This window comes from Phodopus roborovskii, unplaced genomic scaffold (genome assembly GCF_943737965.1).
Source record: "Phodopus roborovskii unplaced genomic scaffold, PHOROB, whole genome shotgun sequence".
Classification (NCBI taxonomy): Eukaryota; Metazoa; Chordata; class Mammalia; order Rodentia; family Cricetidae; genus Phodopus; species Phodopus roborovskii.
This window is the reverse complement of record NW_026126485.1, coordinates 11365129-11377207: the sequence shown is the minus strand read 5'-3', so window position 1 is coordinate 11377207 and position 12079 is coordinate 11365129. Positions and strand designations below refer to the sequence as shown.

The 12079-nt window shown below is 38.7% G+C and overlaps 1 protein-coding gene across 5 annotated transcripts in view; it reads right to left on the bottom strand.

The window, feature by feature from the left end:
• Positions 1–12079, bottom strand: part of Tasor2 (transcription activation suppressor family member 2) — a 39176-nt gene that overhangs the window by 791 nt on the left and 26306 nt on the right. For 4 of the 5 annotated variants that reach the window (XM_051194809.1, XM_051194807.1, XM_051194811.1 and 1 more), the window contains 6 exons: positions 7824–11588; positions 4867–4992; positions 4005–4158; positions 3108–3213; positions 568–749; positions 32–146 (listed from right to left, as the gene is read on the bottom strand). In XM_051194809.1, coding sequence (XP_051050766.1) covers positions 32–146; positions 568–749; positions 3108–3213; positions 4005–4158; positions 4867–4992; positions 7824–11588 — 4448 coding nt within the window. Of the gene's footprint in view, positions 1–27; positions 147–567; positions 750–3107; positions 3214–4004; positions 4159–4866; positions 4993–7823; positions 11589–12079 lie in introns of those variants that run through there. The other variant, XM_051194810.1, reaches the window with a different exon arrangement.

Here is a 12079-nt window from a genome sequence, read left to right as displayed (position 1 = left end):
GCTTACACGGAGTTTTACAAAAAGTTCTTACCAATAGCTACTCCTAAACGGAGCTGCTATCTTTTGTATATTTTCAGTGAAGTTGTTTACATCAGTAACAAGGATTCCATTATTTTCAAAGACTTCTGTGGACACTGTAGGCTTGTCTGTAAAGAAGAAAAACTGTGAAAAAAAAAGCTAGCATTTCCTACTTTTTCAAGGTAGCAGAATTCATTAGAATAAGAAGAAAAACACAGCAGCATGGGGGAGGGAAGGGACATATTGGTAACAGTATTGGCTTCAGTAAGCCAGGCAGCCCAGCAAAGGCTCACAGAAAATGTGGCAAGAGTAGAAAAATGTACTTGTAGGACCTCACAATGTTAATTAGAAGACTATTAAATAAAGAAACTCAGCACTCCTAGGCAAACCTCCTCAAGACTTACTGGGTATTTGTCAAAATACATGCTGCACAACCAGCTATGGGTAAAAGCCACATATAGCTAAGGCATTTAGTAACTACTTAGGAAGGATATTTCTAGAGCTGTCCTATGTTAGCATTAATGAAGATTAGACTCAGATTAAATTTACCTGTTAGGAAGACAGCAAACCTGGCACTGATATGTTGAACCTGCAGGTTTAGCAAGCATTTCAAAATTTCAGCTTTTGTTGATGATGGAGAGTCACAGTTGTGATAATGAAGCAATTCGATGATATTTACACTCTGATATGATTTCAAAATTAAATTCTTTTTATGTGCAATCGAATCTACCCTGGAAAATAGAAAGAAATTTTAGTTGCTTTTCTTGCTTTCATTAAAAAGAAAAAGAATTTAGATTGTGTATCTATGTGAAAAAAAGTGCATGTTAGTGCAGGTGCCCTCAAAGTCCAGAAGAGAAGGTATCTGATCCCTTGGATCTAGACAGGCAGTTGTAAGCTACCTAATGTAGGTGCTGAGAACTGAACTTGGGTCCTCTCCCAATTACCAAGCCATCTCTCTAGCTCTCTTTGCTTTCATTTTAACTAGTTAAAACACTTGATCAAAGAGCCTGTCCTTTTTTTTTCTTGTTCTTTTTCATGGCATAATGACCATCATGTATGCACTGTCCCTATTAATTGCCTCTAAGCTTTACAACAATGACTCTTTTGAAAATACAGACTAATCTTGGGCCTTATTCTAAGACAGAGACTTAACCCATGTAATTACTACCACTTCAACCACATATGTTGGCAACTAAAAACTAAAGGTCCTACAAAGTTCTCAGGCAGTCACAATTACAACTATGCTTTTTCACTGATCTTAGTAGACTTTTGACTTTTGCACTATGTAAGCCAACAAATCTTTTGTAGGGGTCTTGCTTCATAGTTCAATAATAAAATTACTGGAGCCCAAAGATTTCCCTCTGTTCCTTCCCTTAGTGCTGTTGGATTATATTGTGTGCTACCATGCCTGACAGCAATAGGTCTAACTTATGTCTTGTGGTCAGATTATCAACCTCAGTGAAACTAAGCAGAAGACAGAATTTTATTAATTTCTCATGTCTGTAACCATCTTATTGCTTTTCCTTTTTCATCTCCTATAGGAAAATCTCAAATTCTTTAAATTTATTTACTTATTGGTGTGTACTTAACAGTTTTAATAATACATGGTTATTACTGATGTTAAGCTTTTCCTCTAAAATGCGGGTAGCTGGGGATGTCGAGGTGTCTTAGATGTTAAGAGCATTGGTTTGATCCAGCACAAAAATGGTGGCTAACAACTTTTTGAGGGAATCTGATGCCCTTTTCTGGTTTCTGGGGGCACTGCATGCATGTGGTACATACATGCAGGCAAAAAAAACACCCATACATTTTTTTTAAAAAAGCTGGTAAGATCCTCTGAGTTTCTGGCCACATCCTCCAGTCTGCTTTGCTTCATTCACTATCTCTACCTTGTTGGTGAACCTTCTTTTCTTGGGTAGCTCCTGCACGAAGGAAAACCCGGAAATTTTGTCTTCAAATGTATGTGACTGTGCATCAGTTAAGTGTATGTGTACATGGATATGCAGGTACCCAGAGCCAGACCAGGGCCCAGCCTTACAGATGCTTGTGAGTTACCCAACACAGGCTCTAACCTCCAAACTCTTGATGGAGCAGCATGTGCTGTTAATATCTTTCTCACTCTACTTAAGTTCCTTTCCTACAGTTCCCAGAGAACTTGGGGTCACACTTTGAATGGGCAGAAACTCTCATAGCTCTCTTCAGACAAATAAAAGCAATTTTCTTAAGGAAAAAAAAAATAAGCAAATGAAACTCTGCTGCAGATATGGTGTAGTCAGTAAAGTACTTGCTGGGTAAGTATGAAGACCTGAGTTTAGCCCCCCCCCCCCCCCCGCCCCAAGCATCCACATAAAAAGCCAGGTGTTCTGGTACACATCTGTAAGGCTAACACTAGGGGTGAGGACAGTCTCACTGGCCAACCAACTGTCCTAGTCCAGTCAATGAGTTCCAAATTCAGTGAGACCTCTTAAAAAATAAGGTAGGCAGTGATAGAAGACACCTGACATAGATTGCCAGGCTCCGTGCATACACGTGTGTAACCTATATAAATACATACATATACCACACATGCAAATAATTGCTTTAACTTGATATGCACAGCTGCCTCATATACATAGGAGGCCTGCACTTTTCTGAAGAAAAAGGAGGGGGAGAATGTTAAGGGGGGGGGGAATGAGAGGAGAGGAGGGAAAGTGATTGGGCTTCAAAAAAATTAGTAAGAAAATTAAAACAATAATCACTGCTTTAGATTTAAGGTGACTTGTCTGCTAATTTAAATCCAATACCCTGGCAACTCAAAATATGAATCAGTATCCCAAAAAGCAAGCTCACACTTCACCATATTTCTGTACATGGCAGAACCTGACTTAACTGTGCATGTTTTTAAGCCTGGCACAAAATGTTTCTGTAAATACACTTTTCATTGGATGCCCTACTATAAAAGTCCCCCAAAGCTAACCAGCAGACTTAAATCTTATGAAGGTGATGTCCATTCTGACACTATTCTCGTGGCTGTGGTGCTTGAGTCACACTGGTCTAAAGCACATGGAAAACTGGGACTTGGGGATTTGCACCTTTCTCCACATGTGTACCTGACATGTTCCTTGAAATTTTTATTTTCTCTGTAGTGAAGTAGCCACTTCCATCTTCCATTTTCATTTAGTTTTTCCAGGATTTTGACAATTTCCTTCAGTTGAACTGTAGAATAAGTTCAGCAAGGAAAAAAAAAAAAAAAGTCTTAGTTTCTCTTGTTAGTTCAAGGTCCATTAATTGTAACAGACCCAGTGTCTTCACCCCTTCCATGTCTGGGCAATGTCTAGTCTCATAAATGCATAACCTGTGACTCCTCAAACCAGTTCTACCTAGTCATACTATAATGGGAAATAACTGTAGGTGCAAAAGTTTGACAGTCTCCTGCAGCTAAAGCTCCGAACCAGCCACATGACAGCAGAAGCAAGAGCTCAGTGCAGTAGAAAAGTTACACAAATATTTTTATTAACCTACTTTCATGAAGATGTTGATGTAGGTATACTAATTGAGAAATGATATTCAAATTGATCTGATGTGATCAGAGTTAAAGCAGGTTTAGATTATACCTTATTAAAAAAAAAAAAAAAACAAACACAAAAAACCTGCCAATAGAAGTAAATTCTCATTGCAGTGTTAAAGGTATTAACCAGGATGACTTTTAGAAGCCACTTTTAAAAGAATATTTTTGTTAAGGATTTTAAGTCTTGTGCCATCAGAAATGGAGAACTAACTCATTCTTAAAAAAAAAAAAAAAAAAAAAAAAACTTAAAATGTTGCTGACTTGCCAAGTGTTAAAAATGATTTAGTAAAAGCATTTAGTGCAGCAATTGACACAAAGTAAGCCCTCAATATGTGGTAATCGATTTCTTTAGAGTTGATTTCTTTTTGATTAAACAATATTTGTGTCACTGGGTAAGTAGAAATTGACCTGACGGGAGATTTCAAAGTAAAAGACCAACCTAAAGTTAAACTTTCTAGTATCTCATTATCTGATACCACAAAGCCACCGGAGCGAAAGAGCTCTTGGTAGGTGTCATTCAGAATGTCTTCAGGGCTGTCCACCCCAGCAAAGACGACACTGGGGAAATGCTTTAGCTTCAGCAGGGAAGGAATCTGTTAGACATAAAAGGACTCACATGAAGAAAGGTACATGTAAGCATTATTTAACATTCTCATAGGTTCTAAAGACCATGAGCAGCTGAAAATATCTTCAACCGGGACTATTGACAATTTGCCATACATAAAGAGCAGTTCTTATCTTATTATGAATAGCCATTAGCTCATCAAAATTCATTAAATAGAGGACTCTAGAAACAGTTCATGAAAGAAGAACATGTCTGAAATTCAGGAACCTATAGATAGTTTAAAGTCATACAATCTCATGTTTCCAACACACCTGGTGGTACCAACTCCACTGAGACCTTGTCACTAGCTTGTGTCTACAAGTTGTTCCTTGGGACAAGTAATTATTTCCTATCAGCTAGCAGGTAATATAAGTCCCTTTAAAGCATGATTTTCTTAATAGATATCAAGTAATAAAAAAATTCTTTAAAGTGGGAATATTTAGTACTGGTTCACATTTTTCCATAGTTTCTCCTCAGTTAACATAACAACCTAACGTACAGACAGACCCCTGGGGATTCCAGAGTATATCACACTGTACCCTCCTCCCCCCAGTATCTTCCTACTAAAGATCCAATGGAAATATGTCAGTTATTCCCCTACACAGAATGCACAGAATAGCAGGGATGGGTCACAATACTGCAGAACAATTTCAGGACCTAAAATCTATTTCTTTTTACTGTGAGATCCCAAACTTACTTGATGTAAATGTGATATTATGTCTTCATTTTTGATGATAATTAACAGTGTCTCATTCTCCCTCTGAAAAGCTTGACAGAAATCCAGAAGTTCAATTTCTGAATGGCCTCCTTTCTTTAGAATGCTCTGAAAGATTTACAAACAGCCATTACTAAAAAGGGATACTTGTACAGAACCTTTTTTTTTTTTTTTTTTTTTAATTAAAGACAAGCTTTAAGAGCTCTGGCTGTCCTGGAATGCACTATGTACACCAAGCTGGCCTCAAATTCACAGAAATCCAGCTGTCTCTGCTTCTCAAGTACTGGGATTAAAGGTATATGCCACCATACCTAGGTACAACTTTTATATTAACAAGCTGGATATGGTGGTGCATCCATTCTTGGCATTTGGGAGACTAATGAAGGATCATGAGTTCTAGGCCAGTCTCAGCTATTCAGCAACACATGTTAATATGAAACAAAAGCATGTAACAATACATCAAAAAAGCAAATTCTAATTTACTAGGTGACATAAATAGCTACTGGTCTTATTACTAAATAAATACAAACTACTATGAACCTAATTTAAGTTTTTAGTTATAAAATTGTTAGTGTATATGTATGTAAGTGGGTGCACACACACGCCATGAACTGTATGTGGAGGTCAGGGAATAACTTTCAGGATTTGGTTCTCTGCTACCATGTGGGTCCTGGGTATCAAACTCAGGTTGTCAGACTTGGTGGCAGATGCATTCTCTTACTGACCCATCTCAAGAGCCCAAGAAGTTTATTTTAAAGATAAAGCAGTTTATATCTACAAAATACCAAACAAATTCACATAAATGAAGTTTCACTTTCAAGGGAGTGAAACAGAACAGGGTTGCTGGGTGTTTACATAATTCCATTACTTTTAATATATAGCCAGAACTTTATCAACATACCAGTGAGTTCCTTTACCACTAATGGGAACCAATTTGAAGAATTAATTGTTCCTTGGTGGTCCATATCTGAATAAAAGGGTAACAAACTACTTATTTCTGACTTTGCCTCAGAGTGGCTCCTTGTGAAACCTCACTGGGAAGGTAAATGTGCAGCATTATGAAAGAACTTCCTCAATCCCACCTCTCTTATGACTCTTTGTTTCTTGAGAGTTCCTTTGTATAGCCCTGGCTGTCCTGGAACTCCTCTGCAGATCAGGCTGGCCTTGAACACAGAGAGTTGCCTACCAGTGCCTGCCAAGTGTTGGGATTAAAGGTATGTGCCACCACTGTTGGTCCCTTATGACTCTTTTATGTTTTTTTTTTTTTTTTTTCACTTAGGATTATGGCTTGCCACTATAAACCCCAATTACACCCCAGTCAGTCAGAACATTTATTGTCTTTCTAATGTATTACTTTGCCTTGAATCCTTATCACTCAAAAGGGACAGCATAATTTTTGAAGAAAATCTTTTAGGAAAGTGTCAACTGGAATACTTAAGATTGAGCCATCACTATTTGCTGATCTTCCTCATCTTACAAACAGGTCTGTATCCTATCACCAAAGAATAGTTCAGGACTTACCAGAATTTCTCAGCATATGTTTCCAAGACTTAAAAAATTACTGTACTGTTTTGTTTTCGTGAGACAGGATCTCACTCTGTAGCTTGGCTAGTTTCACAGCTTCTCTGATTCTCCCATCTAAGCCATCCAAATGCTGGGATTATAGGTGTCAGTTACCACACCCACAAGCATTGTGGTCTTGAATGCATGTTACTCATAAGTTTATTTTAAGTATGTGTTCAATTAAAAATTCTATCTTTGTACAAAGTGCTTTTTATTATAAACAGTGGTCACATGGTGAAATACTGTCAACATTTTCAATACATTCACTATACAAACAAGAGGATCCCTATAGACAGTTATGAGTAATGGTGTAGGTGCAAGGAACCAATTCCAGGATCTCTGTAAGAACAGTAGGTATTCTTAACTGCTGCACCATCCCTCCAATCCCTGCTATTTATTTTTTAAAAAACATTATAAATCTTTCCAGTGACCTCAGGATGAAGTCTCAATATAATGTATTTATAGTGAGCCCTTCCCTGGCATTATTTTTTACTGCATTATTTTTTACTGTCTCCAAACTCTTGACAATGAACTGTATGTCCAATGGCATTGACCAAGCTCCGCCCCCCCCCCCACTATGCACTTGTCCCTTCTGGTACCTGTGTCCTGTACCTTGTCTTTTGTCACCCCCATATGGCTTTATCTCTGCAGCACTAAGCTGAATGTGTCTGAATTAGTACAAAGATTACTTTTCACAAAATGTTATATGGTAGACATGCCTTTATTTTGTAAGTTATCATTACCTATTTTCCTTTTTCTCAATGACAGACATTTTGGTGTGTGATTTTTTGTGTTATATATGAACATGGGGGCCAGAGTTGACATCAGGTGTCTTCTATTGATCTTCATCGTTTTGAGACAGGGTATCTCACCAAACCTAGAGCTAACCTATTCAGCTAGAAGGGCTGACCAGAAAGCCTGAGGGATTTGCCAACCTCTGCCTTCCCAGGATTTGGATTACAGGCCACCATCTGCACAGCATTTTGTATGAGTGCTGTGTTCAGGCCTTCCTGAATGTATGGCTAGCACTTTACTGATTGAGCCATCTCCCCTGCCCTGGAATAGTTTTTCTTTAAAAAAAAAAAACTAAGGTAAGGATGTGGTCATTGAAAACACATGTAAACATGTGAAAGCCTGACTTGGGGGATGCCAGCATTTGTCCTGATTCACCATTAGCTTTTCATTTTTGTCCTCTTGGAATTTATGTTCCATTTGAGTTGCTGATAATACCTGCCATGTAAATATACAGACAAAAATCTGAAGATTAATACCTACCACATTTCTATACCTATACCATTTCTTTTTAAGCACAAACTTTATTACTTCTAAAATAAAATTAGAATATAATTAAGTATAAGAGTAAGCTGGTACTTTACCTTTGTTCTTAAAAAGAATGACTTATCTTCTGTTTCAACGAGGTAGAACCAGAAAGGGCTCTTACAAGCCTCCCTCATAACTCCTTTTAGTTTGATATGCAGAGTGGCACATAAGTCTGTGATCACATCTTTGTAGGATACCGACTGTCTTGGCTGACATGTCTCCTGGGACACAGCTTCTGGAGAAGCTACACTTAATTCTTTATCTTGGGAAACAATTTGGTTGCTGTTCATCATAATCTTATTAAACTCAGCATATTCATTTAGAATAAGTGAAATATCATTTCTAGCTTCTTTCAAAGTACTGTTGTATTTCAGTTTATTGAGGTGGACTGGAACAGTCTGACTTCTTTCAGAATTAAGATTTCTACTTTGACTATGTTTCTCCTTCCAAAGAAAGGAAGAACTGTCTAGATTGCTAGGTGAGTGGCCTCTTCGCCAATGGCTCTGCTGCCTGGTGTCTGAGTGTACAACTGTCACCAGAATAGGGCTTCGGTTCTTAAATGGAAGATGTAGAAGGGAGGCATCAGATGTTTGTGTTGAAGGGCATGTTCCAACTGAAATTTGTTTAAGCGACTCCTTAGAGAAACTGTTGGTGATAGGGGAAGACTGCTGAGAATCCTGCTTCTTTATTATTTGTTTTAGTTTATGATCAAAACGCAAGTACTCCAGGTCTAAAGTATTCTGAGTGAGGTCATCTGCCACATGCCAAGTGCTAGTCCAGGAACTAAGAAGGCCGCAGTTTGCAGTGAAATTCTGATGCCTCTTCAGGCTATGCAATGTTCTTGTGGTATCTCTGGACTCCTTTGTTATAGTAAAGTTAGCATAAGTCCTGGGGATACCATGGGAATCTGGGATCTGGACATAGCGTGGCATATTCTTATTTGTTGAGATAGGACACAGTTCTGTGTCCCAGCTTCTGTGTGGAATGTGTGTTTCCAGCTCTGAAATTTTGCTAGAATATACCCAAGTGTTATTATCACTGATGTTTAAGCCTGTGAAAGAGTCATTGCTAACTTTTATAGCATCTTTTTGGTTTGCATGACTACTTCTCAAAGTACACAAATTCTCCATGTTTAATTTGCAGTTTGTATGATCGAGAAAATCCTGATCAGTGTCTTCAGAAAGTGATCCACAGCACATGGAAGCATTTACACTTATCTCTGTATTCTTGCTCAGTGTTTCAGAATCTGCCTTGGTAGTATGTTCTTTGTAGACTCCACAAATAGAGTCAACAGATTCTGGGACAAAGGAAGCAGAAGGCTCTTCATTGATACTTTTACTGATGTCTGCTGTATTTTGGTAATGAGCATTTTGGGGGTAAATGCCATCATTCAAGGGTTTTTTTTCTTCATATTTTGATGTGTTCTGTAGCACATGAATTGTTTTTTGCTCACCTTTTGTCAATGTGGAGTTAGAATGAAGGCCAATAGCACTGAGATCCATCCTTTCTTCATGTAAATCAGTTCCAATATTCTGAAGTAAGCTGGCCATTCTAGCTGTTTGTATTTCCTGTGTTTGAAACCCTGGCTCTACACTTACTGGTTTTGTGTAATCGGTGCACTGAGCATGGCCAGAGGAGGAAACAAAGTTTGAGATCTTTGGGTGCCTGTTGGTCTGTAGAACCTCAGTTTTGTCAATGGAGGCAGAGTTCACTGACACAGCCTGCATATTAATATCACCCTCTGTTTTCAAATCACTGTCACAGATATTTTTATTCTTTTTAGAGGTAGTCTGTTTTAATGACGTGTTCACTACCGCACTTACAGTGGTTACAGAAACCAATGTGTCTGCCAACGACTTATTTTCAACTTTTCTAGGACTAGATGAGGGTATACTGGACTCCAAGGCAAAAGGTTTTATGTCTAGATTTTTGTTCTCCATACAAACTGCCTGCAATGGGTTTCCTGATTTTATCAGTTTTTCAAAAGGCTTGGAGTTACCTCCGTATTTGGGGGGCGAGGTAGGCTTGTTTAATTCTGCATCATAGCAGTGCACCCTTTCTGAGAAGGATAAACTCTCAATGTGTTCACTTGGGGCACTGAACTCAGTTATCTCACCAGGCACAGTTTCTCTGCCTTCTATTCCTGCATTATTTAATATCTGTGGCGTTTCAGCTGAAAGCTGTATTTGTACATGAGTTAACTTATCTTGTCCCATTGAAGTCGTAGGACCAACAAAACCATTTCCCTTTTCTGGTATGGTTAAATCTCCTGACTTGATCTGGGAGAACTTGTTACTTTTCTCAGACTGCGTACCATGAAGTTTTAAACAACATAGAGATGGTTGTGTTTCTTCAGTTTGTACTACGTGATCAGGACTAGAAGCTGGTGACACTTCTTCTATTAGAGGACCAAAGGGAAAGCCTGAGGGAACATTACTTTCCTCTGCAACCTTAGGGGCACAATTTTCTTTAGAAAGCATTAATGTACCTGGTTTCAGATCACTGCTTTGTGGCTCTTTTACTGGTACTCTGGGTTCCACAGGAAACACTGACATAAAGCTAGCTGAACTGAATTCTTTGTTTTTTATGCAGCTCGCCTGTGCTTCTGGTTCAATCATTTCTTCAGTTCTCCTCTGTAGTCCTAAATTTGATACTGGGGCCCTTTGCAACTGTTCAATTTCACCTGCTGCCATTTCCTCCCTGGGGCTTGTACGTGGTGATACAGTTAGAGTTAGGTCAATATCAGAATCTTCCCCTGGCAACTTCATGCTAGCCTCTTCCCTATTCATAGACAGATCAGCTTGTTTGGGAAATAGTGAATTAAATGCTTGCAAAGCCTTTTCTTGGTTCAGACTACTCTTGTCATTATTCCTTACTTCTGAAGAGCCATCTGATATATTACTTATTGCTGGAATACACTTAAGGGACTGCTTGTTTCCCAGAGTAGCAGAGGCTGATGACGATACTTTAACTTGTGATGGCTCTAGGAGGACCTCATCTAAAGACATGTGGAAGCCATTCTGAGTTTGTAGAAAGGCATCTTGTGGGCATTTTGTTTTGTCACTGGCTAATGAATCACTAGAACTTTTAACTAATGACAGTGCCTCTGTTATCAATCCTTTATCAGCTGATGGTGTTGGAGGAGGAATCTCTTTCTGTAATGGACACAGGCTTTCAGGAGGTGTTTCCTTTTTTAGGGAGAAGGGAGAAAGGCACTTACTCTCTTTATATTCTGAAATGGCAAGAGAAGGAATGTCCCTAGTATATTGTGTTTGTGCCTTTTCCAATGTAGACAGAGGATAATGAATACTCAAGGCAGGGGATACTTGTTTAATTGGCTCCGTATTAAAGCCTGTAGGTTTGTCAGCTGTATTTACTTCTTTATGGAGTGGTATATAGGCAGTTTTTTCAAAAGCAAGAGTAACGGGCTCCAGATTAATCATCATATATTCTACACTATCATCTGTCCTTTCCACACAGGGTGTACAGTTATCACTGATGGGACTGCTATGCTGGATAACTTCCTGGACAGCACCTGTTTTTATCAGTAGTGATGGATGGAAAGTATCAACTTTGTTCTCAAGGGTGCTGACCACAGATTGCTGACACATCATTGACTCACTCCTGGCTCCATCAGAAGCTGTGGTCAAGGTGGCTTGTGTGACAGAGTCATTGCAAGAAACCATCTTTGTGCTCTGGAAGGTTTTATCTTCACTGGGAATACAAGATCCATCACTTTGGCCACTTGCAACACCAGAAAGCCCCACATTAGGAGTCTTAGGTATATCTGATAATTCTTGTTTGGCTTTATCTCTAGTTACCTGAAATGACAAAAGTTAAAACAAAAACAAAAAAACCAAACAGTTAAATAGGGTAAGGGAAGTTACATATATGAAAAAAGGGTATGGTTATTTTTAGTTTGTTTTTTGAGTTTTCTTCGTCTATAAGAAATTATCTTATTGGTAAGATAAGCAAACCCACCAAATTAGTTTTTTTTTTTTTTTTTTGTACACAGTACTGAAGTTAGGCCACTCTGCACATCAGGTGAGCATTGTTCCTCTTAGCTATATCCCAGCTCATTGTTTTTCTCCTTCAGAAGACGATGAGGTGTATGTGTGTGTGTGTGTGTGTGTGGGGGGGGTGATAGGAGGGGAAGGCACATGCCTGTTAATTCTAGTACTCAGAAGGCTGATCAGGAAAATATCGAGTTCAAGGCCCCTGGTTATAAAGGAAGGCCTGTATCTTGTTCAGTGAAGATGGTAGACAAAACCTGTCCATGGACAATACAGAGGAACACTTTATGGAAATTATG